The sequence below is a fragment of the Bufo gargarizans genome, chromosome 6 (genome assembly GCF_014858855.1).
Source record: "Bufo gargarizans isolate SCDJY-AF-19 chromosome 6, ASM1485885v1, whole genome shotgun sequence".
NCBI lineage: Eukaryota > Metazoa > Chordata > Amphibia > Anura > Bufonidae > Bufo > Bufo gargarizans.
This window is the reverse complement of record NC_058085.1, coordinates 14,994,872-15,022,144: the sequence shown is the minus strand read 5'-3', so window position 1 is coordinate 15,022,144 and position 27,273 is coordinate 14,994,872. Positions and strand designations below refer to the sequence as shown.

Here is a 27,273-nt window from a genome sequence, read left to right as displayed (position 1 = left end):
GGAACAGTACGTGTGCACACCCCTCCACGTACTGACTGATGGTTCGGCCCCATTCAACTTCTGGGTCTCTAAATTGTCCACGTGGCCAGAGCTAGCCTTTTATGCCTTGGAGGTGCTGGCCTGCCCGGCAGCCAGCGTTTTGTCTGAACGTGTATTCAGCACGGCAGGGGGCGTCATTACAGACAAACGCAGCCGCCTGTCTACAGCCAATGTGGACAAGCTGACGTTCATAAAAATGAACCAGGCATGGATCCCACAGGACCTGTCCGTCCCTTGTCCAGATTAGACATTAACTACCTCCCCATAACCATATATTATTGGACTCCAGGGCACTTCCTCATTCAATCCTATTTTTATTTTCATTTTACCATTATATTGCGAGGCTACCCAAAGTTGAATGAACCTCTCCTCTGCCTGTGTGCTAGGCCTAAATATATGCCAATGGACTGTTGCAGTGGTGGGTGACGTGAAGCCTCATTCTCTGCTATGACATGCAGACTGATTCTCTGCTGACATGAAGCCAGATCCTCTGTTACGGGAGCTCTCTCCTCTGCCTGGGTGCTGGGCCTAAATTTATGACAATTGACTGTTGCAGTGGTGGGTGACGTGAAGCCTGATTCTCTGCTATGACATGCAGACTGATTCTCTGCTGACATGAAGCCAGATCCTCTGTTACGGGAGCTCTCTCCTCTGCCTGGGTGCTGGGCCTAAATTTATGAAAATTGACTGTTGCAGTGGTGGGTGACGTGAAGCCTGATTCTCTGCTATGATATGAAGACTGATTCTCTGCTGACATGAAGCCAGATTGTCTGTTACGGGACCTTTCTCCTCTGCCTGGGTTCTGGGCCTAAATTTATGAAAATTGACTGTTGCAGTGGTGGGTGACGTGAAGCCTGATTCTCTGCTATGATATGAAGACTGATTCTCTGCTGACATGAAGCCAGATTGTCTGTTACGGGACCTTTCTCCTCTGCCTGGGTTCTGGGCCTAAATTTATGAAAATTGACTGTTGCAGTGGTGGGTGACGTGAAGCCTGATTCTCTGCTATGATATGAAGACTGATTCTCTGCTGACATGAAGCCAGATTGTCTGTTACGGGACCTTTCTCCTCTGCCTGGGTTCTGGGCCTAAATTTATGAAAATTGACTCTTACAGTGGTGGGTGACGTGAAGCCTGATTCTCTGCTATGATATGAAGACTGATTCTCTGCTGACATGAAGCCAGATTCTCTGTTACGGGACCTCTCTCCTCTGCCTGGGTGCTGGGCCTAAATTTATGACAATGGACTGTTGCAGTGGTGGCTGACGTGAAGCCTGATTCTCTGCTATGACATGCAGACTGATTCTCTGCTGTCATGAAGCCAGATTGTCTGTTACGGGACCTCTCTGCTCTGCCTGTGTGCTAGGCCTAAATATATGCCAATGGACTGTTGCAGTGGTGGCTGACGTGAAGCCTCATTCTCTGCTATGACATGCAGACTAATTCTCTGCTGACATGAAGCCAGATTGTCTGTTACGGGACCTCTCTCCTCTGCCTGGGTGCTGGGCCTAAATTTATGACAATGGACTGTTGCAGTGGTGGCTGACGTGAAGCCTGATTCTCTGCTATGACATGCAGACTAATTCTCTGCTGACATGAAGCCAGATTGTCTGTTACGGGACCTCTCTCCTCTGCCTGGGTGCTGGGCCTAAATATATGCCAATGGACTGTTGCAGTGGTGGCTGACGTGAAGCCTCATTCTCTGCTATGACATGCAGACTAATTCTCTGCTGTCATGAAGCCAGATTGTCTGTTACGGGACCTCTCTGCTCTGCCTGTGTGCTAGGCCTAAATATATGCCAATGGACTGTTGCAGTGGTGGGTGACGTGAAGCCTCATTCTCTGCTATGACATGCAGACTGATTCTCTGCTGACATGAAGCCAGATTGTCTGTTACGGGACCTCTCTGCTCTGCCTGTGTGCTAGGCCTAAATATATGCCAATGGACTGTTGCAGTGGTGGGTGACGTGAAGCCTCATTCTCTGCTATGACATGCAGACTGATTCTCTGCTGACATGAAGCCAGATTGTCTGTTACGGGACCTCTCTGCTCTGCCTGTGTGCTAGGCCTAAATATATGCCAATGGACTGTTGCAGTGGTGGGTGACGTGAAGCCTCATTCTCTGCTATGACATGCAGACTGATTCTCTGCTGACATGAAGCCAGATTGTCTGTTACGGGACCTCTCTGCTCTGCCTGTGTGCTAGGCCTAAATATATGCCAATGGACTGTTGCAGTGGTGGGTGACGTGAAGCCTCATTCTCTGCTATGACATGCAGACTAATTCTCTGCTGACATGAAGCCAGATTGTCTGTTACGGGACCTCTCTGCTCTGCCTGTGTGCTAGGCCTAAATATATGCCAATGGACTGTTGCAGTGGTGGGTGACGTGAAGCCTCATTCTCTGCTATGACATGCAGACTGATTCTCTGCTGACATGAAGCCAGATCCTCTGTTACGGGAGCTCTCTCCTCTGCCTGGGTGCTGGGCCTAAATTTATGACAATTGACTGTTGCAGTGGTGGGTGACGTGAAGCCTCATTCTCTGCTATGACATGCAGACTGATTCTCTGCTGACATGAAGCCAGATTGTCTGTTACGGGACCTTTCTCCTCTGCCTGGGTGCTGGGTAGTGTTGAGCGCGAATATTCGAAAAGCAAATTTTTTTCGCGAATATCGCAACTTCGCGATTTCGCGAATATTTCGAATATAGTGCTATATATTCGTAAAAACGAATATTCGTTTTTTGTTTCCCCCCCCCCCCACAAAATTACAGTACACATATAATTGATTGTTTCCCAAAGGTCCAACAGCTCAGATCTTACTCACATTGCCTAGAAAGTGATTGAGGCGCGAATCTTCGTAAGGCGATTTTATTAGCGCACATGCGAATATCGGCACGTCCCAGAACAGAGGCAAAGGGCTTTGCATTCATACATTAGTGAATTGAGTTGCGAATCTTCGTAAGGCGATTTTATTAGCGCACATGCGAATATCTACACTTGTCCCAGAACAGAGGCAAAGGGCTTTGCATTCATACATTAGTGATTGAATTGAGCTGCGAATCTTCGTAAGGCGATTTTATTAACGCAAATGCAAATATCTACACTTGTCCCCAGAACAGAGAGGCAAAGGCCTGTGCATTCATATAGTATAGCACCATATTCGCGAATACGTAGAACTTCGTAAAATTCGATTTACGAATATTCGTATTTTTTATTTTACTTTCCACCTTACAGATTACATTGATCTGTACTCTGTCAACTACTGTCATCACCCCCCACTGTATCTCGATTGATTCCCAAAAGTCTCACATTCCCTAGAAAGTGATTGAGGTGCGAATCTTCGTAAGGCGATTTTATTAGCGCACATGCGAATATCTACACTTGTCCCAGAACAGAGGCAAAGGGCATTGCATTCATACATTAGTGATTGAATTGAGTTGCGAATCTTCGTAAGGCGATTTCATTAGCGCACATGTGAATTTTGCATAGCATATGTATTATGCGATAATTCGAATTATCGCATATGCGAAATAATAACGAATTTGAATAATCGCGAATATTTTACGAATATTCTTTCGAATATTCACAAAATTTCGCGAATTCGAATATGGGACATGCCGCTCAACACTAGTGCTGGGCCTAAATTTATGACAATGGACTGTTGCAGTGGTGGGTGACGTGAAGCCTGATTCTCTGCTATGACATGCAGACTGATTCTCTGCTGACATGAAGCCAGATTGTCTGTTACGGGACCTCTCTCCTCTGCCTGGGTGCCGGGGCCTAAATATCTGAGAATGGACTGTTCCAGTGGTGGGTGACGGGAAGCCAGATTCTCTGCTATGGAACCTCTCTCCAATTGATTTTGGTTAATTTTTATTTATTTAATTTTTATTTTAATTCATTTCCCTATCCACATTTGTTTGCAGGGGATTTACCTACATGTTGCTGCCTTTTGCAGCCCTCTAGCTCTTTCCTGGGCTGTTTTACAGCCTTTTTAGTGCCGAAAAGTTCGGGTCCCCATTGACTTCAATGGGGTTCGGGTTCGGGACGAAGTTCGGATCGGGTTCGGATCCCGAACCCGAACATTTCCGGGATGTTCGGCCGAACTTCTCGAACCCGAACATCCAGGTGTTCGCTCAACTCTACTTTTGAGCCCTAGACCACCCCCAAATTAAAGACGTCCTGTCACCAAAAAATGCAATGTAATCTATAGACAGCATGTTATAGAGCAGGAGAAGCTGAGCTAATTTAAATATACTTTGTGGGAAAAGTTTCATTAAAACTTGAAATGTATTATTTTTAATCTCTGCTTTTTCTGATTGTATTTCTCACGGGGGAGGCATTATTAGTGACTGATAGCCATCTATGTATACACACTTACACAGAGAATGCCATCAATCACTGATAACACCTCCCCCGTGTACAACTATTAGTGACTGACAGCTATCTCTGTGTACACAATTACACAGGGAATGCTATCAATCACTGATAAACACCTCCCCTGTGTACAGCTGAAGTCAGAAAATACAGAGATTTAAAATGTATAAATTACAAGTTTTACTGAATCTTTTTCCACAAAACTATATACAATCTGCTCAGCTCCTCCTACTCTAAAACATGCTACCTGCAGATCGTTTTGCATTTAGGATTATAGGCTGTGTTTACATAACATTTAACATATACATAAAACATATACCTTTGATGGATGTCATACAGTGGTTTCCATCACCATACAGCTCCATTGTATAAAAAAAAAAAAAAAAAGAAGTGTATGTCAAAGGAGTAGCCTGGTTATAACAAGTTACCCTCTATCCCCCCTCAAATGGGTGGAGCAGCTGGTCAGAAAAGCACGCTACCGCTCCATTAATTTCTATCGGAGCATTGGAGATGGGCGAGTACAGCGCTCGGCTATCTCCCGGGCTCTCACAGAAATGAATGGAGCTGTGGCGAACTTTTCCGACCAGCTGATCCATCCATTTCAGGGGAGGTCCACAGGGTATGACGTTCTCGTGATCATGGTGCTCCCAACGGTAGTATAGTTTCTTATACCCCTTTAATGTATACTTTTTTTTTTTTTTACCAGACTCAGCAGGATTGTAGAAAGAGTACTGCACTGCTTTTGTATACGTTAAACATAGGGCAAAATAGTGATGTGAACCCGGCCTTAATGACCAAACAATTTTTTTTTCATTCTCTCATCACTATAACTTATTTTTCATCGATATAGTCGTATGAGGGCTTGTTTTTTGTGGGACAAGTTGTAGTTTTTAATGGCACCATGTTGGGGTACATATATTCATAACTTTTACGAACTCTTTCTGGGGAGGAATACATTTTAAGTTTTTGCAAGTTTTTACATTGTACATTTTGAGACATTTATTTTGCGTCATAAATAAAATGATAACTTTACTGTGGGTCAGTTTGATTACAGCGAATACCAAATACAAATATATCGTTTTATAATTTTTTAAAATTTTACCACTTTTACACTATAAAACCGCTTTAAAAAAATAAATTTTTGGGCATAGCTGCATCCCAAGACCTATAATATTTTTTATTTTTCTTTCTATGGAGCTGTGTGAGGGCTTAATTTTTGTAGTTTTCACTGGTATCATTGTCGGGTACATAAGACTTTATCACCTTTAATTCAACTTTTCTGTGGCGGATATCCAAAAAGCAGCAAATCTGAAAAATATTTTTTCTTTACGGTGTTCATCAAGCGGGATAAATTATGTGATGATTGTATAGTTCGGGTCTTTTTACGCATATGGCAATACCAAACATGTAGAAGGGATTTCATTTTTTCAATTTTTTTGCTTTCAAAAATAATTTTTTCAATGGAAAAAAGGTGTTTAACCAAAAGATTTTATATTTTTTTTTACAAAAAAAACTTTTTTCTTTTATACAATGGATTAGTCTCACAAAGGAATTTGATTTGTGATCCTTTGATCGTTTGCACAGTTCCATTGTATTACTTACATTATGTAGTGCAGAGTACTATACTGTCAGTACGATTCTGACAGGCACACTTTTAGGTTGCACCTATGGCACAGCCTAATAGGGCATATACACAGGGCGGACCTGGGGTCTTTGATTGGACCCCCAGCTGCAGCGGTACAGACAGCAGTAATTATATGTAAAGTGTAGCCAATCCATTTGTAAAGTATAGCAATCCACATAGTACTCACTATGAAACTCCCAGACTAGCAGGCAGGCTGGCCGTCACTCCCTTCGTCACACGCAGGCTCTGCCTACTTCATTAATAAAGTGGGAGGAGCATGTGCGTGACGAAGTGCATGACCGGCCAGCCTGCTTTCTAGTACTAGAGTTTCATATTGAGTATTACGTGGATTGCACTACCACAGAGGATTGATATACTTCACATATGGATTGCCTACACTTTACATATGGATTGCTTACACGTTACATATGAATACTGCTGTGTGCGGGACCCGGTGTAATAGAGTACAGTGACTGCACCGGGCGCCGCCGAGATTTCAACACCAGTTGCCGGCCTCCTCCCCCTGTATTGAGGGTCACTATTTACACAGGGACACTGTTGGGGGGGGGGGGGGGGGGGGGGAAATCTGTGGATGACACATATATAGCATAAGATTCTATATATGTGTCATCCACAGATTTCCCCCCCACAACCGTGCCGTCCACAGATCCCCCACAACCGTGCCGTCCACAGATCCCCCACAGCGTCTGGTGAATGCCCTTATACCCTTCATTGTTTATCATGCGCAACCAGGCCAAGCGTCAATCCATTATTAATGGGCTATCCTAAAGATCAGCCATCCATTTCAAAGAACTGGAAATCCAGTTTGATGACGATATACCGTATTTTTCGCCCTATAAGACGCACTTGCCCATAAGACGCACCTAGGTTTTTGAGGAGGAAAATAAGAAAAAAAATATTTTGAACTAAAAGGTGTGCTTTTGGTGGGTTTTGAACTGATGGTGGTCTGTGGATGACACACTGTTGTGGGGGGATCTGTGGATGACACACTGTTGTGGGGGGGGATCTGTGGATGACACACTGTTGTGGGGGGGGATCTGTGGATGACACACTGTTGTGGGGGGGGATCTGTGGATGACACACTGTTGTGGGGGGGGATCTGTGGATGACACACTGTTGTGGGGGGGATCTGTGGATGACACACTGTTGTGGGGGGGATCTGTGGATGACACACTGTTGTGGGGGGGATCTGTGGATGACACACTGTTGTGGGGGGGATCTGTGGATGACACACTGTTGTGGGGGGGATCTGTGGATGACACACTGTTGTGGGGGGGATCTGTGGATGACACACTGTTGTGGGGGGGATCTGTGGATGACACACTGTTGTGGGGGGGATCTGTGGATGACACACTGTTGTGGGGGGGATCTGTGGATGACACACTGTTGTGGGGGGGATCTGTGGATGACACACTGTTGTGGGGGGGATCTGTGGATGACACTGTTGTGGGGGGGATCTGTGGATGACACACTGTTGTGGGGGGGATCTGTGGATGACACACTGTTGTGGGGGGGATCTGTGGATGACACACTGTTGTGGGGGGGATCTGTGGATGACACATATATAGCATAAGATTCTATATATGTGTCATCCACAGATTTCCCCCCCACAACCATGTGTCATCCACAGATTTCCCCCCCACAACCGTGTGTCATCCACAGATTTCCCCCCCACAACCGTGTGTCATCCACAGATTTCCCCCCCACAACCGTGTGTCATCCACAGATTTCCCCCCCACAACCGTGTGTCATCCACAGATTTCCCCCCCACAACCGTGTGTCATCCACAGATTTCCCCCCCACAACCGTGTGTCATCCACAGATTTCACCCCCACAACCGTGTGTCATCCACAGATCCCCCACAACCGTGTGTCATCCACAGATCCCCCACAACCGTGTGTCATCCACAGATCCCCCACAACCGTGTGTCATCCACAGATCCCCCACACCTTTTAGTTCAATTTTTTTTTTTCTTATTTTCCTCCTCAAAAACCTAGGTGCGTCTTATGGGCAAGTGCGTCTTATAGGGCAAAAAATACGGTATATCGTCATCAAACTGGATTTCCAGTTCTTTGAAATGGATGGCTGATCTTTAGGATAGCCCATTAATAATGGATTGACTCTTGGCCTGGTTGCGCATGATAAACAATGAAGGGTATAAGGGCATTCACCAGACACTGTGGCCCCTTCAAACAGCTGATTGATGGGGGCAAGAGCCAGATCAAATATTCACAGCCTATCCCAAGAAAGGCCATAAAAAAGATGGAAAACCCCTTTTAAAAGGATTTGTCTTGTGATAAATACATTTCCAAATACCTTTCATTAGTTATAATGGCTCGTTTTGCCTTAGGCTCAATCATTAGGAGAGAAAAAATGGCCACCATCCTATTTGTACAGACAAATGTTGTCCTATTCACACAGCAGGACAAGTTAGGCCTGTATTACACCAACAGATTATCTGATAGATTTTCTGACGAATTACACACACAGATCTTTTGAAAACACACCACAAACTATTGGTCTGATTGGACAGACATTGGTCAGATAATCTGTTGGTGTGATACAACCCTTACTTCACAACACTGAGCTAAGGAGCTGCCTCATCTTCCTCTCCTACTTGCCAGGCATTATGATCCTGAATACAGCTGATAAGAACTTTAGCCGAATCACTGTAGGAATCGTAAGAATGGACAGGACAGACTGGTAATGTAGGGGCTGTGGTAATGGAGATTGCATGAAAGTGCTGCTGCTCATTATCCACATCCCCACCTCCTCTCTGTACTTCATGTCTCCTCATGAACTCCATTCCTACAGAGATTCGGCTAAAGTTCAGCTGTGTTCAAGATCATAATCCCTGACAAGCAGAGCAGAGAGGAGGATAAGGCAGCTCTGTAGCTCAGTGATCTGAAGTAACTTGTCCTCTTGTGTGATTAGGACAGGTTTTGTGTGTACTAATAGGACAGCGACTATTTTGTTTCTCATAGCGATTGCTCCCTAGACAAAACGAGCCATTATTACTAATGAAATGTATTTGGGAAAATGTTTATAATAATGTAATATTTAAGTATTTTCATTTTTCTTAATTCTTGGAGAATCTTGATTGGTATTGCTATTGACTTGTTATGGCTGCTCCTGGTGTCCTTCTCATACTCTCTCAGAACATTCACCTAAAGTGTGTTCTGTAGTGCAGGCGAGAACACCAGGGTGCATCATAACAAGGGTCTGTCTTTAAAGGGATTCCCCAGGACTGAACCAGGTCCCGGTAGTCAGACCATCGAGGGCCAGACTACTGGCATCCCTTCCAATCAGCATTTTTGCTGTAGCTCTAGAAACAGGCACAGGAACTACAAAGCTCTGTCCATTGTTTCCAGCGCCTAAGCTACTGCAGGCCAGCTTGTCATTGGAAGGGGGAGTTGTTGTGGCACAGCAGTTTTAGTCCGGCCGATTCTCGTGCCAGCATCAGAAGCAACGTGGATGTCGCGGAACAAGGTAAGTACAGCCTCTGTGAGGGGCCTGTGCATATGGGGGGGCGGGCATTATAGGTCTTGGATAACCCCTTTAACCACTTCAGCCCCGCTAGCTGAAACCCCCTTCATGACCAGAGCACTTTTTACACTTCGGCACTACACTCCTTTCACCGTTTATCGCTCGGTCATGCAACTTACCACCCAAATGAATTTTACCTCCTTTTCTTCTCACTAATGGAGCTTTCATTTGGTGGTATTTTATTGCTGCTGACATTTTTACTTTTTTTGTTATTAATCAAAATGTAACGATTTTTTTGCAAAAAAATGACATTTTTCACTTTCAGCTGTAAAATTTTGCAAAAAAAACCGACATCCATATATAAATTTTTCACCAAATTTATTGTTCTACATGTCTTTGATAAAAAAAAAAATGTTTGGGCAAAAAATAAATGGTTTGGGTAAAAGTTATAGCGTTTACAAACTATGGTACAAAAATGTGAATTTACGCTTTTTGAAACAGCTCTGATTTTCTGAGCACCTGTCATGTTTCCTGAGGTTCTACAATGCCCAAACAGTAGAAAAACCCCACAAATGACCCCATTTCGGAAAGTAGACACCCTAAGGTATTTGCTGATGGGCATAGTGAGTTCATAGAACTTTTTATTTTTTGTCACAAGTTAGCGGAAAATGATGATGATTTTTTATTTTTATTTTTTTCTTACAAAGTCTCATATTCCACTAACTTGCGACAAAAAATATAAATTCTAGGAACTCACCATGCCCCTCACAGAATATCTTGGGGTGTCTTCTTTCCAAAATGGGGTCACTTGTGGTGTAGTTATACTGCCCTGGCAATTTAGGGGCCCAAATGTGTGAGAAGAACTTTGCAATCAAAATCTGTAAAAAATGACCGGTGAAATCCGAAAGGTGCACTTTGGAATATGTGCCCCTTTGCCCACCTTGGCTGCAAAAAAGTGTCACACATCTGGTATCGCCGTACTCAGGAGAAGTTGGGGAATGTGTTTTGGGGTGTCATTTTACATATACCCATGCTGGGTGAGAGAAATATCTTGGCAAAAGACAACTTTTCCCATTTTTTTATACAAAGTTGGCATTTGACCAAGATATTTTTCTCACCCAGCATGGGTATATGTAAAATGACACCCCAAAACACATTCCCCAACTTCTCCTGAGTACGGCGATACCAGATGTGTCACACTTTTTTGCTGCCTAGTTAGGCAAAGGGGCACACATTCCAAAGAGCACCTTTCGGGTTTCGCCGGTCATTTTTTACACATTTTGATTGCAAGGTACTTCTCGCACATTTGGGCCCCTAAATTGACAGGGCAGTATAACTACGGCACAAGTGACCCCATTTTGGAAAGAAGACACCCCAAGGTATTCCGTGAGGGGCACTGCGAGTTCCTAGAATTTATTTATTTTTGTCACAAGTTAGCGGAATATGAGACTTTGTAAGGAAAAAAGAAAAAAAAAGAAAAATCATCATCATTTTCCGCTAACTTGTGACAAAAAATTCTAGGAACTCGCCGTGCCCCTCACGGAATACCTTGGGGTATCTTCTTTCCAAAATGGGGTCACTTGTGGGGTAGTTATACTGCCCTGGCAATTTAGGGGCCCAAATGTGTGAGAAGTACCTTGCAATCAAAATTTGTAAAAAATGGCCTGCGAAATCCGAAAGGTGCACTTTGGAATGTGTGCCCCTTTGCCCACCTTGGCTGCAAAAAAGTGTCACACATCTGGTATCGCCGTACTCAGGAGAAGTTGGGGAATGTGTTTTGGGGTGTCATTTTACATATACCCATGCTGGGTGAGAGAAATATCTTGGCAAAAGACAACTTTTCCCATTTTTTTATACAAAGTTGGCATTTGACCAAGATATTTCTCTCACCCAGTATGGGTATATGTAAAATGACACCCCAAAACACATTCCCCAACTTCTCCTGAGTACGGCGATACCAGATGTGTGACACTTTTTTGCAGCCTAGATGCGCAAAGGTGCCCAAATTCCTTTTAGGAGGGCATTTTTAGACATTTGGATCCCAGACTTCTTCTCACGCTTTAGGGCCCCTAAAAAGCCAGGGCAGTATAAATACCCCACTTTGGAAAGTAGACACCCCAAGGTATTCAATGAGGGGCCTTGCGAGTTCATAGAATTTTTATTTTTTTGCATAAGTTAGCGGAAATTTTTAGTTTTTTGCTCACAAAGTCTCACTTTCCGCTAACTTAGGACAACAATTTAAATCTTTCATGGACTCAATATGCCCCTCAGCGAATACCTTGGGGTGTCTTCTTTCCGAAATGGGGTCACATGTGGGGTATTTATACTGCCCTGGCTTTTTAGGGGCCCTAAAGCGTGAGAAGAAGTCTGGAATATAAATGTCTAAAAATGTTTACGCATTTGGATTCCGTGAGGGGTATGGTGAGTTCATGTGAGATTTTATTTTTTGACACAAGTTAGTGGAATATGAGACTTTGTTTTTTCTTACAAACAAAAAAAATATATATTTCCGCTAACTTGAGCCAAAAAAATGTCTGAATGGAGCCTTACAGGGGGGTGATCAATGACAGGGGGGTGATCAATGACAGGGGGGTGATCACCCATATAGACTCCCTGATCACCTCCATCATTGATCACCCCCCTGGTAAGGCTCCATTCAGACGTCCGTATGATTTTTACGGATCCAGGGATACATGGATCGGATCCGCAAAACACATGCGGACGTCTGAATGGATCCTTACAGGGGGGTGATCATCCCATATACACTCCCTGATCACCCCCTGTCATTGATCACCCCCCTGTAAGGCTCCATTCAGACGTCCGCATGTGTTTTGTGGATCCGATCCATGTATCCCTGGATCCGTAAAAATCATACGGACGTCTGAATGGAGCCTTACCAGGGGGGTGATCAATGACAGGGGGGTGATCACCCATATAGACTCCCTGATCACCTCCATCATTGATCACCCCCCTGGTAAGGCTCCATTCAGACGTCCGTATGATTTTTACGGATCCATGGATCGGATCCGCAAAACACATGCGGACGTCTGAATGGAGCCTTACAGAGGGGTGATCAATGACAGGGGGTGATCAGGGAGTGTATATGGGTGATCACCCCCCTGTCATTGATCACCCCCCTGGTAAGGCTCCATTCAGACGTCCGTATGATTTTTACGGATCCAGGGATACATGGATCGGATCCGCAAAACACATGCGGACGTCTGAATGGAGCCTTACTGGGGGGTGATCAATGACAGGGGGTGATCAGGGAGTGTATATGGGTGATCACCCCCCTGTAAGGCTCCATTCAGACGTCTGTATGATTTTTACGGATCCATGGATAGGATCCGCAAAACACATGCGGACGTCTGAATGGAGCCTTACAGGGGGGTGATCAATGACAGGGGGTGATCAGGGAGTGTATATGGGATGATCACCCCCCTGTAAGGATCCATTCAGACGTCCGCATGTGTTTTGCGGATCCGATCCATGTATCCATGGATCCGTAAAAATCATACGGATGTCTGAATGGAGCCTTGCAGGGGGGTGATCAATGACAGGGGGGTGATCAGGGAATCTATATGGGTGACCACCCGCCTGTCATTGATCACCCCCCCTGTAAGGCTCCATTCAGACGTCCGCATGTGTTTTGCGGATCCGATCCATGTATCCATGGATCCGTAAAAATCATACGGACGTCTGAATGGAGCCTTGCAGGGGGGTGATCAATGACAGGGGGTGATCAGAGAATCTATATGGGTGATCACCCGCCTGTCATTGATCACCCCCCTGTAAGGCTCCATTCAGACGTCCGTATGTGTTTTGCGGATCCGATCCATGTATCTGTGGATCCGTAAAAATCATACAGACGTCTGAACGGAGCCTGACAGGGGGGTGATCAATGACAGGGGGGTGATCAATGACAGGGGGGGTGATCAGGGAGTTTATATGGGGTGATCAGGGGTTTATAAAGGGTTAATAAGTGACGGGGGGGGGGGGGGTGTAGTGTAGTGTTTGGTGCGACTTTACTGACCTACCTGTGTCCTCTGGTGGTCGATCCTAACAAAAGGGACCACCAGAGGACCAGTTAGTAGGTATATTAGACGCTGTTATCAAAACAGCGTCTAATATACCTTTAGGGGTTAAAAAAAAAAATCACATCTCCAGCCTGCCAGCGAGCGATCGCCGCTGGCAGGCTGGAGATCCACTCGCTTACCTTCTGTTCCTGTGAGCGCGCGCGCGTTCACAGGAAATCTCGGGTATCGCGAGATGACGCGCCGATGCGTCCAGGAGGAACAAATCAACCACCTCCCGGACGCATCGGCGCGTTAGGCGGTCGGGAGGTGGTTAATAGGGCCAGACAGCAAACATGTAGTTTCTGTCAATGCCAGATCCAGAGAGACCTGGCAGGCTGTTCCGGCAGGGAACTAGCCTAAGATTGAAACATCTTTGGCTGCGATTACAGTCTCCTGGTATGATGCCACAAGGTTTGCACATCTGGATTTGGGGATGTTCTGCCACTCTTCTCTGCAGATCCTCTCACGTTCTGTCCGGTTGGATGTGGATGTCGGTGGGCAGCCATTTTCAGGTCTCTGAGATATTCGATTGGGTTCAAATAAGGGCTCTAGCTGTGCCACTCAAGGACATTCAAACAGTTGCTCCTAAGCTAGTTGCTCAGAAGGTGGTTGAGACACACAAGGCAACACCAGAAGTTTTTTTGCTTTCAGACTTTACAGTGATCACCGACACTGGACCACATGCCAAGAAACTGGCAATACTATGTCATTTATACCTGGGCAGATGTTGGAGGTACATCAGGAAGGTACTAATAAGTCTTCCTGCTTTTAAGTAGGACTTTAGGTTTACATGTCTGCTTCACGGGACATGCACTGTAGACATCTAGGGGTTATTTAAAGGAAACAAAAATGACAACTGACAAACAAATTTTCAACTTACCTTGTGGTGCTGGAGGTTGTAGTTGGTATCCTGTTAATTGACACCAGCCAACAGGATAGAGGTCAGGGGATTCACAGTCTACCCACTGATCATACTCGTCTTCCCAGCCATCAAAATGGACCCTTAGTAGTCTGTGTATAATGCGTGTGACTGTAGCAACACACACTAACCGGGGTTCCATGAGATCTACAGCTTCAAGCTTCATTCCAACACGGAAGCCATGATTGGGGACTTCCTAGAGAGACAAAGACGACATCTGCTGTATAAACGATCATAAGAAAGTGAGACCAGCCATGTAGGGATTTATAGTGCTCTGGAACACTGCCGGTAACAACACACAAGCTGTATTATGCCTAGTGCAAGGCCTGAGGAAGAAGCGCAGGCCATAATGGGTTAAAGAGGTTTTCCGAGACTTTACTACTGATGACCTATTGTCAGGCTAGGTCATCAGTATCTCGTCTGTGGGAGTCCGACACCCTGGACCCTGCAGATCAGCTGCTTGATAAGGCATCGGTGCTCCTGTGAGCGCCACAACCTTCGATTAGCTTTTCCTAGGCCAGTGACGACAGGTTTATCGGTCACATGACCTAGGCGCAGCTCGGTCCCATCGAAGTGAATGGGGCTGAGCTGCGATACCAAGCACAGCCTCTATACAATGTACGCTAAACTGCGAGAAGGCAGTGGCGTACACAGGAGCACCGCTCAGAAAACCCTTTTAAAAGCAAACACGAGCGAAACCTCTGGGTCAAATCCTCATGTCCTGAACTAGGTGTAACCCAAGTGGCAAGATTTTCAATACTTGTGCAATTGAAAGTGGAGCATTTGCCTATAGGAACCAGTCAGTTTATAAAGACAACTGCTCCAGTTTTCTTTACAACAGTTTTGAGAAACTTCCCTGTGCATTAATTTGGTTTTTAGTAGCAGTTGCGATTTCAGTTGGATGCCTAAATATCACACACTAGCATTAGAGGGGTTGTCCATTTTTTTAAATGTGCACCCCAGAACAGCTGTGTCTGGCAGTGTGTACCCACAATCCTGTGTACTCACCTGCTCACCGCAGTTCCTGGGCTCTGTTCACTGGTCTTCCGGTCCTAGTCTGTCAAAGACGGGCCTCAGCAGTGACATGCTGCTTGGGGAAAAAGCTACCTCTGAAGCCAGTCATTGGCTGCAGCAGCACACATGTCGCTGTATGTGTGGAAGTTGACAGATGCAGATGGGAAGACTAGTGGCTGTGGCTGAGTGACACAGGGCAGCATCAGAAGTTTTTTTCAGATCAACTTTATGGTGATCACCAAGACTGGCCATCAGCATGACCACATGCCCAGAAACAGGCCTGTGTGACGTATCACAGGGTAGATGTTGGGAGGAAAACGCTGGCCTTATTCAAGAAAAGGTCGAACTTTACAAACAAATGTCTGTTACAACCATACTAACTATCTAAGCATAAGGGTAAAGCCACACATGGCTGACATTTTAGAGGACAGAGCCACGTGTTACATGCAGATAGTGCTGCAGATATCACTCCTGGACATCGGAGGGATGACATTTGTTGTGAAAATCCACAGCATTTCAACCACAATGATAAAATGCAGTATGCTTTTGCATTCCCTTGCAGAAAATGTCGGCTGCATGTGGATGACGTTTGTTGCTAAGTGGCTTTACTATTAAAAGTTGTTGTTTTTTTAGAAATTGTACTACTGATGCTCTATCCTCTGGATAGAATAAAAAAAAAAGATCGTAACCAGCGTCTTCTCTTTTGGAAGTTTATTCCAGTCCACACATAAAACAAGGCAACATTTTGGCTTATACCAAGCCTTTCTCAAGCCATCCTCTGGATAGGTCATCAGTATCTGATCGATGGAGGTCCGACACCCAGGACCTCCACCGATCGGCTGTTTGAGAAGGCACCGGTGTTCCTGTGAGCAACACGACCTTCTTGCAGTTTACCAAGTACAGCACCATACACTGTATAGTGGCTGTGCTTGGTACCACGCTCATCTCCATTCACTTGAATGGGGCTGAGCTGCTCCTAGGCCATGTGACACATGAATCTGACACCACTGGACTAGGGAATGGTGCGTGAAGGCAGCGGTACTCACATGTCCTCAAACAACTTATCAGTGGGTGTGCTGGGTGTCAGACCCCCCCACCAGATACCGCTAGGTCATCGGTAGTAAAATCTCGTAAAACCCCTTTAAAGCACTGAATGTACAGTAATGTCTAGATTACCTTGTTAAAGAGCTTTACAGGAGCAGCTATGGATCCAGTTTCCCTGAGGTAGTCAAACCATTTGAAAGGTAGTTTTGCGTAGCCTAGAAAATAAATTTGAGATAGCTTGTCTGAGATCAGAGTTCATTTGGCAATATTCAATGTAGCAGATATAGATTATTGGTCAATACTTCTTCAGAAGTCCCATGAACACAGCTTTGATGCCTCTGGTTATATATTTAGAGGCCAACACAAGAAGTGCCGCCTGCCTCTCCATATTTTTGTGCCCCCCTGGTGTTTTATATAAGACACTGCTGTTGTATTGTCTAAATATATTATTACAGTTCTTTCTGCCAATGTCGATGGTATTTTTAATATAGCCTCTTTTATTGCACTTAGTGCCTTGTAGTTTGAGGAACGGTTTCTGGACTGAATATTCCATCTTCCCTGACACAAGTCTCCCCCTGAATGGGCTCCCCATCCCAAAAGGCTTGTGCCCGTGGTGATTGCTAATCGGATTCTGAGACACCCAAGGGCATCCCCTCGATAAATTTGTTGGGATTGTCCACCATAGTAATGACATCCTTGCTACTGAACTCAGGTGGAAGTTGTAGTCCAAGGATAGGGGAGAACCGTTCCAGTTCTTTAGACTGTCCTCCTGCAAAGGTCTTGAATGAAACTGAGCATAGGTTACCGCTGGGATGGTGGATGTCCTTAAACCTAGTACGGACATAGCCTGTCTCAGGGAACACCCATAACTGAGAAAGAGATCCTGTATTTTGTCTACCATTACCTTTTGTTCTGGCAGGAAACATCTCTGATTTTGGAAATCTAGTAGAATCCCCAAAAACACGCATCTCTGAGAAGGAAGGAACTTGGATTTCTTCCAATCTATCTTCCATCCTAAAGATCCCAAAATTACACACAATTGACCTGTCTCCTGCTTCAAAGACTATTCTGTCTGGGAAATTATTAAAAAGTCATCTAAATAAGGGACTAGAGTGATTCTTTTTAACCTTACATAGGCTGCTACTTCTGCTATAATCTTGGTAAACACCCGAGAAGCCTGTTATATTCCAAAGGCGAGGGCTTTGTATTGCAGATGAAGAAGAGAGCCCCTAACCCAAACTGCCGTTCTCAAAACCTTTTGGGAGCTGACACTGATCAGGACATGATGGTATGCCTCCCCTAGATCTGTACTTGCCATCTAACAGTTCGGGAGAGGAGATTTATGGCAGATGATAAAGTCTCCATACCAATTTTTTTTGTATCTCAGATTCTTGTTTTATCTCTTTACATTCAAGATTACTCTGAAGGAACCGTCTTTTACTTTTTTTTTTACAAAAAATAAAATAAAAAAAAGCTGAGAATAGAACCCGGTGTGACCATGTTCCCTAGCTGAGGGTCTGTTTCAGTTGCAGCAGGGATTAGGTTCCAGTGCATGAACACTTCTACCATTGGGATTTGTTCATGTTGTTAGCAGTGAGGGAAAGGCTTAGGGTTTGTCAGGTGGTGACCATTCCCTGTTCCTTAGCTGTGGGGCCTAACCTGGTGTTTTGTTACCCGTTAGTTGTGTTTGGTTTGCTTTCCTCCCCTCACCTTCCGTGACAGGTGCGAGGAATTCTATTTGAAACCCTCTTAAAATGAGGTCTAAGATCCACTTGTTTTTTGTCATTTCTTTCCAGGCCGGGTAAAACTTGGATAGTCTTCCCCCCACCTGGCACCTGGCATACATCCTGCTTATCCTTGGATTTGGAATCATTTGAGGCTCTGAACAAAAACCCTGACTTTCTGGGAGCTCTAGCTTTCTTTTCTGGGTGTCTGAACCTCTGTTTACTTTGAAAATTTCTAGGCCTTCTGAACCCACTTATTTTCTGAGGTACTGGAAATCCCTTTTCACTGTCTGATGCTTTTCAAGAATGTCATCCAAAGAAGGCCCAAATAACCTCTGACCCTCACATGGTAGGGAACAAAGCCTAGCTTTGGAACCCTGGTCGCCCTTTCAAGATTTAAGCCAGATGGCCCGTCTAGCAGTGTTAGATAACGCGGCTAATCGAGCAGAAAATCTAATGGCATCAGAAAAAGAGTTTTAGCCCCAAAAAATAAAAAAAAAATCGGCCGCTTTTATAAATGTTGGAAGGAGGATAGAATGATCTCTAGGGGTTTTATCTTTAATATGTGACTGCAACTGTCCTAACCATAGCTTTAAAAACCTAGATACCCAGGAAGCAGCAATACTAGGCTTAAAACTAGTAGAAGCAGATTCCCAGGCTTTCTTAAGGTAGACCTCTACTTTCATATCTAATGGATCACTAAGAACCTCTAATCATTAAGGGCATTTTTTGCCATCGGGGCATCTACAATAGGTGCTTTATCCCAGACTAAAGATACATGTTCAGCAAAAGGATATTTTCTTTTAAGTGTATTAGGAACAAAAATAAATAAATTACTATCTGGATTCCTCAATTCTTTTTTAATTAGAGCCTCCATATTTGTATGAACAGGAAAAACTATGCTTTTTAGGTACTAATCCTTCAAAAACCTGGTCGGCAATGGATTTCTGCTGCTTAACATCCTCCAATTGCATTGTTGCTCTTACTGCTTTTAATAATGGCTCCGTATCTTCAGCGGGGAAAATGTGCTCTGCCTGCTCGTTCTTCAGAAGAAGAATTGCTCCCCATCCCCACATCACTTGACACATCAAAATTCCATTTATCTTCATCTGAAATATCTGAATCTATATTCTGTCTAGTGCCACATGCGGATTGAGGAAAGAGCTGTTTTAGGGGTTTAAGGGAAGCTCTAACCTCTGATTTTACCAGAGGCTTGATACTTTTTAACATAGATTGAGACTCTTCCAATACTAACTTTTCAATGCAAGATTGACACATCTGTTTCAGATGAGAAGCAGGCAGCATACTTTTACAAATAGAACACTCTCTGTGCTTAGTCTTTACAGTAGTTTTTTTTTAAGGAATTCTAGGCACTAGAATAAATACTCAAAAAGAATCCAATCAGCAATGAGAGAGAAATAAAAGAAATTTTCTCACCCTCTTGGTAGCTGTCCCCCACTCCTCAGGCCAAAGTACAGGGCGTGATGGTCTAGAGGGCTCAATATGGTCGGCGTGGACCACATCTCCTGTTTTAGACATTCTCTGAAGGAGGAATCCTGCACAGCACTGTGTGCAATAAGGCTGGCTGCTGTCCCCCACTGCCCATTTATATACTGTGCGCGAGGCACTCTCTCCTGCTACCGCAGGTCCCAGCCACATGTGTCCCCATGTGGCCTGGGACCTTTGTCATGACGCCGTTCCGACGTTCCTCTGCGCATGCCCATGCCCAGCACACAGATGCCGCAGCAATCTTTGAAAGTCCTCTACACTGTGATCAAACTGGAGCCGCCTGGCACGACCACAGCGGCTCCAAACATGGGGTAAGCTGGGAGTAGAGGTGGAGGAACAGCAGGCTCGACGAGCGGTTCCCCAAAGAGTTTTACGCCGCCATAGTAAAGGTCACCCACGGACTTAAAACCTGGAACCTCCACAGCCATCTTGGTGTGCACTTCTTCAGACGTAGGTTCCCCAGGACCTCCTATCCGGAGGACAGGAAACCTGAACTAAGGTGTGGTGGGGGTGTGAGCTTTTTATATCCTCAGGTTTCCTGTCATGGATGGGAGTTCTATCACGCATGGGTGCTGTCATGGGTGAGGGGGAAATATAAGAATAAACTTGATTCATTTTACCATTCCCTTGCCAATAGGGTGTGCCTCTAGGCAATCGGATAATGTCCCATAATGCTGACAGGGTGCAAGGGACATTGACAAAAGGTAGTAACATCCATTTATTTATAAATTTCCAGGAGGAATAACAGAGAAATAATAAAGTAGATTCCCAAGAAAAGGTTCTACTACATTATTATTTCATGAAGAATTCCTTTTCTTTGGCTTAGACATGTCAGAAGACTCAACAGGTCCTCTAATCAGATATTGAACATTATCGGGTTCTAGCCATGGCAACAGACGTGTAAATAGCAAATAATGGTCAGTGGCTTACATTTATGATGTACAATAGTCAAATGAAGCCATACCTCGTGGTGGAGTTAGTTCAATCTTGTTAATTTCACAGAAACCAACAGGAAATATTGAGGGGGATAAAGCATGGTAACAAAACCAGTCTGAGCCATCTGCTGCTTCGGAGCCATCAATTCCAATCATTAGATAGCCCTCCGCCAAAACCTACAAATAAAACAGAATGACAATGAAGTGACAGAATCTTCCAATAGCGAACACAAGGTTCTGAGAAAACACATAGTCATGGTTCCCTGGTTCAAAGCTGGATATCATAAAGATTGAATACCAGTCTAAAGCAGAGGTGAACAACCTGCAGCATGGGGACCACATGAAGCCGCTATGCTGTGCACCCCCACCCATCTGGTCACAAGAGGAAAGGTGTTGTATATCCTGGGAGCACAGACAGGTACATCCTAACAGGGCATAATGGGGGGGGGGGGGGGGGGTCTTCCAACTTCTGTATGGCAGTCCAGGAAAAAGTAGATGAGGTGGAGAAGTGAACATGTGTGCAGCCTGGGAGCAATGAAGCATGAGCTACAAAGGAGAGATCCATATGCACAGTGGCAATCTTTATAGAGCATGAATGGGACAGAAGTGGAACCCCGATAAGTGGGAGTTCTGAAGTACAATTGTCACCTGTCGGATATTTAAAGTGAATGTGTCACCAGAAAATTACCTATTGTTTAAAAATAGTTTTCATGTTAAGAGTATTTTTAAATAATTTTTGATGATGTTATTTTAAATTTTCCATGCCAATACGTAAACAAAAAACATTAAATCCTGCAGTTTTCACACTGGCCACTAAGCCTAATAATAAGCGCCACCTCTTGGTCTGTACAGATCCCTTTACTGTAGTTATCTGCTTATCTGTCATTCTAATTCTGCCTGTAATGATATCACCTTTGTGTACAGATAAGACCCACCATTCACGATAGGCGATTGTCAGAGCTTATCTATTCTTTCCTTGTACAATGAGCTCTGCACAGGTCACAGATCATGTCTGTTAAACAATCCCATAGAAGTCAATGGAGGTCCCCTCCTGACAATTGTGTCCATGGACCATGTGGCTGCCGTAAAGAAATTCTATAAATGCTTCTAAAGAACAGCTCAGGCAAGATGTGCGCCCCATAATCATGTTCCGGAATTAGAATTAAAACATTAGATAAATGTTTTCAAGAGGACCTTTCATCAGGCTAGCTCTAGTCTTATTATTATCCTAACTTATAGGGCGGCCCCCACTGATGCCATGGCACTTTTTTCATTCTCCCTGGCTAACAGTGGGGCGCTCTGATTGGATGAGCTCACAGCCAGGGCGAAGATAACCACTCTGACTAGTATAACTGAGAATACAAGTCTCCAACTAGCATAAATTATAATATAATATAAGGCGCCAACATATACAGGGCCAACAGCAAACAAACGGGGGGGGGGTGCCATATAAGGTAGGATAATAATTAGGACTAGAGCTAGCCTGATGAAAGGTCTTTTTTAACTGACAGTAAAAAAAGAAAATTGGCAACACATTCCCTTTAAGGCAAATCTTTTACTGCAGCCCTTGGAGTTGGGTCAATCTGACAATATTGTCCTTGGCCCAAGAAAGGAATGTGCATTCTGGTTTTAAAAGGGACTGGTGCAAATCTTGTAAATACTGGGGCAGATTCACAAAGCAGAATTCTGTCTCAATTCGCACCAGACATGGGCGTACATGCTTTTCACCACATTTATTATGTGTTTTAGATGCTTTTGGACCCTCACTCCACAGTGGAGCATGGCTTAGCGTGAAATGGATGTCCTAAAGGGAGTCTGTCACCTCCATATGTCCATATAGAGTGCTTACATGGCTCTGTCGCAAACCTATACAGGATTGTAATGGTACCTTTGTCTTTCTCTGTATATGGCCATATGGAGGCGACAGACTCCCTTTAAAGGGGTTGTCCAGGCTTCCTCAGGATAGGACATAAATATCAGATTGGGGAGGGGGGGGGGGGTTATCTGACACCCAGCACCCCCACTGATCAGCTGTATGGGGAGACTGCGCGCGCAGTCTCTTCCTGTCTGCTGCTGTGGTCTATGCCTGAGGTAATAGTAAAAGCCTGGACAACCTCTTTAAAAAAAGGCCAAGGGTCACCAAAATTTTGTCACAAAGTAAGCCAGCCAATAGGGGGTGTAAAGTTAGACACAAAAGTGTCTACAGATAAGTGTCTACTGGGGTAAACTTGGCCCATCTTCAGACCGCCTGCTCTAAGTTTATGCTGTCTAAATATCAGACAGAATTAGGGTACTTTCACACTAGCGCTTTTTGCTGGATCCGGCAGGGCTTCCGTTACTGATAATACAACCGTCTGCATGCATTATGAACAGATCCGGTTGTATTATCTTTAACATAGCCAAGACGGATCCGTCATTAACTGTTGTGGCAGAGAAAACGGATCCGTCCCCATTGACTTGCATTGGGGGTCATGCCGGATCAGTCTTGCTCTGCATCCCAGGACGGAAAGCAAACTACAACATATTGCGGTTTGCTCTCCGGTATGAGAACGCAACTAAATGGAACGGACTGGATTTTGGACCACTCCGTTCTGTTCAGTTTTGTCTCCATTGACAAAACGGAAGCGTTTTTCCCCCAGTATTGAGCCCCTATGACGGATCTCAATACCGGAAAATAGAAACGCTAGTGTGAAAGTAGCCTTAGTAAATTTGCCCCAATATTTTTTTTTCTTATGGACACACTTAAAAGGGGTTGTCCGGGTTCAGAGCTGAACCCGGACATACCCTTATTTTCACCCCGGCAGCCCCCCTGAGCCTAGCATCGGAGCATCTCATGCTCCGATGCGCTCCAGTGCCCTGCGCTAGTTCGCGCAGGGCACAGGCTCTTTTGTTTTTAATAACACACTGCCGGGCGGTAACTTCCGCCCAGCAGTGTGTTCGGTGACGTCACTGGCTCTGAGGGGCGGGCTTTAGCTCTGCCCTAGCCGTTTTACTGGCTAGGGCAGAGCCAAATCCCACCCATCAGTGCCGGTGACGTCACCGGGGTTCCTGTCAGCCCCATGGAGAGCCCGGTACGTCACCGGAACTCTGAAAAATGCCTTTGCCCTGCGCGATTTAGCGCAGGGCAAAGGAGAGCATCGGAGCATGAACTGCTCCGATGCTCATGTCAGGGGGGCTGCCGGGGTGAAAATGGAGGGCTGTCCAGGTTCAGCTCTGAACCTGGACAACCCCTTTAATTTTAACCACTTCTGCAGTTTAAAGAGTCATGGAAATCCATCTGGATCACCACTACACAAACACTGCACAGTAATGCGACATCAATCACCTTTCTAATGGTTGCTACACATATTGCAGAAAGATTTAGTGGATCAATAGCTTCCAGTTTCATCCCTTCCTTGAACCATTCAGAGCTCTGGTCAACATCTTTGACCTAATAAGAAAAAATAAAAATAAAATCATACATATTTCTAAGACAGAGTACAATAAAGAAAGTGTTCAACCTTTGCAGCAACATCTCACCACCTCAGTGTCTCCAATGATTCACCTAATGTCCTACTGGTTTGTTTCTACAGCTCCCATGCCGGCAATGTGTCTCCATAGTAACCGACAAACCTTGCACAGTCTGACCCTGCAGTCATATTTTCTTCCTTTTGACATGCGCCTAGTGGTGTAAAAATGTAAACAAAAAAGCCCTTGAAATGCTCCGATGCTTATCTCAGAGGGGCTGCCTGGGTGAAGAAGGGGATATGTCCGGGTTCAGACCCTTTAAATTTTTGCATTTAGGAAGCAAATGGATAATAAAAAATAAATAAAAAAATCAAATTCAAAAGGTGTCCATGACTTTATTCCAGCTGATGAAATTTTGCCGATACTAAAACATGTATATTTGTCACGGATGTACCGAGACATACGGATGCCCTCGCGACAGTGAGTGGCAAGAGATCTTTGAGACTGGCAACACGTGGTTTAGTTTGACATGTTTACCTTGTGGATCAATAGGCTTCTGTGTTGTTTCCGGTACTGGCCACACCCTTAACCTCCAGGTGTTGATATTGTGGTAATTTCTTTCCCTTTTTATGGTTGTCTCTCCCACAATGCTGTGCTTCAGTGGACCTGTGGATAGCTGAGGTTTGGATCTCAGAGTGCCTGTTGCTGCCATAGCTTCTTGGAAGTTAAGTGCTACCTTTCCCTTTGTTTTTTGGCTTTTGTGTGCGTTGCATTTCTTTGTTGTTTTGTATTAGGCCTAAGGGTACTTTCACACTAGCGTCAGGACGGATCCGACAGGCTGTTCACCCTGTCTGATCCGTCCTGCCGCTATTTCGCCATACCGCCAGACTGCCGCTCAGTCCCCGTTGACTATAATGGGGGCGGGGCGGCCTCTCGCCGTGCACTGCGGGACGAGAGACGGCACGGCGAAATAGCGGCAGGACAGATCCGACAGGGTGAACAGCCTGAGTGTGAACCTAGTGTGAAAGTACGCTCAGGGAGACTCCCGTTCATTCTTCCTTTTGGAAGAACAGGAGGTCTCATTCCTGTCATTAGTACCAGGGTCCTTTAGGGTTAGATAGCACTTTAGGTATTCCTGTGTATGAACTCACCTACCTCTGGGGTCTAATTATACCGGTAGTCAGTCAGGGCTTTGGTTAGGGTTTTAAATAGGAGGTGTCCATATTCCTTCCCTAGTTTTCAGGCTTTATTTCCTTTTCCCTTTCCCTCCTATGTTCAGTGTGGGGGTTTACCTCCCACACTAGAGCGTGACAATATTTTTTTCCAGATTTTATTATTTTTGTACAGTGGAAGCACTTTTCAAGGAAAAGCAAAAATTCTTTTTTAGGAGACTTAGTTTTTTTTATTAATTCCACTATTGGACTTAAGGCTACAAATTCGTAATTACATACAGTATATATACTCCATTGCGGTGGGGGGGTAAGAGACACATACCAATGGAACACCTAGGGGTAATTGCCGCGCCCCCCCTCCTTTCCTTCGATTCTTCCACTTTAATAACTTGTCCCACATTTTCACCCAATCAGATTTGAGCCATTGACCTCCCTCGTTTGTAGTATCCCCTTCTCAGGCATGGAACCCCGATTCACCATGGTAGGCGCATAAAAGAACATCGAAAGTTGACAGAGAAAATATCCAATTGGATCGTGGAAGTCACGGGGACGTGCGACATGGTGGAGCAGTATGTCTGCACACGCCTACACGTACTGAATGATGGGTCTGCCCCTTCAACTTCTAGGTCTCCAAATTGGGCACATGGCCTGAGCTTGCCCTTTACGCCTTGGAAGTGCTGCCCTGCAGCCAGTGTATTGTCTGAACGTGTGTTTAGCACGGCAGGGGGGGTGATCACAGACAAGCGCAACCGCCTGTCCACAGCCAATGTGGAGAAGCTCACGTTCATTAAAACGAACCAGGCTTGGATCCCACAGGACTTTTCCGTACCTTGTGCAGAATAGACATGTATACCCAGCCATTGTTGTACTCCAGCGCATTCTTTGTTTTATTTTTTATATTTCCCAATGTTTTGGGGTCTACCCAAATTTAAACAAAAAAATTTATAAAATAAAAAACAAAAACCAGTGTTGGCTACCTCCTCCACCTCCGCTTCCACCTACACTGCTACATCCACTGCCTCCTCAACCTCCTACTCCATATGGACCTCCTCCTCCAAGATGATTATTTTTTATTTTTACGCATTTTACGTTATTTTAAGTCATTTCCCTATCCACATTTGTTTGCAGAGCACTTGCCATGCTCTTAACCACATTTTGCTGCCTTTTGCAGCCCTCTAGCCCTTCCAATGACTTTTTTGGAGCCGTTTTAGTGCTCCAAAGTTCGGGTCCCCATTGACTTCAATAGGGTTTGGGGTCAAGTTCGGGTCCCGAACTTGAACTTTTTTGCGAAGTTCGGCCGAACACATCCTTCCAAGTGTCCGCTCAACTCTAATAGTAACCCATCTGCTGTGGCATAGATGCCATGGTTGATACTGAGTTATGACAGATCCTGGTAGTTATCACAGCCGTCCATCCGCCATGAACTAATGGATACACTTGGCAGTATCCATGAGATCACAGTGAAGGACAGATTATAGAAATATAAACATACAAATTTACCTTTGCAAATAAATGGGCAGGGGCATCATAATGAGATTCCTGTTTCTTTAGTATATCTACGAAATAAAAATACAAGCAGTCTAAAACCAGGGAAGTACAGGACACACCAAAAATAATCACATAATTAAGCAGCAAGCCTGCATACCTGATCTCTTAAAGCGATGACCTATACTTCGAGACCAACCAATCTGATGAATGAGGGGGCTGTACATATGACACCAGAAATCATCCGTTTTGTCTTCACTTTCTTCATACACCAGTCGTAGTCTGCCTCCAATGACCGTGTCTACAATAGCAACCCGCGTCCGGCAAAGGTGCGTTTTATCCACTACTTCTACCCTCATTAAAGGCTTGAAAGGATACTGCATACTATCAGACACCTTA

General features: G+C 44.8%; 1 protein-coding gene across 1 annotated transcript in view; it reads right to left on the bottom strand.

The window, feature by feature from the left end:
* MBTD1 (mbt domain containing 1) overlaps positions 1 to 27,273 on the bottom strand; it is an 80,973-nt gene that overhangs the window by 32,633 nt on the left and 21,067 nt on the right. The window contains exons 9-14 of the mRNA XM_044297597.1: positions 27,035 to 27,269; positions 26,890 to 26,945; positions 24,096 to 24,200; positions 20,800 to 20,947; positions 16,735 to 16,817; positions 14,506 to 14,740 (exon numbers count right to left, since the gene is read on the bottom strand). Coding sequence (XP_044153532.1) covers positions 14,506 to 14,740; positions 16,735 to 16,817; positions 20,800 to 20,947; positions 24,096 to 24,200; positions 26,890 to 26,945; positions 27,035 to 27,269 — 862 coding nt within the window. The remainder of the gene's footprint in view (positions 1 to 14,505; positions 14,741 to 16,734; positions 16,818 to 20,799; positions 20,948 to 24,095; positions 24,201 to 26,889; positions 26,946 to 27,034; positions 27,270 to 27,273) is intronic.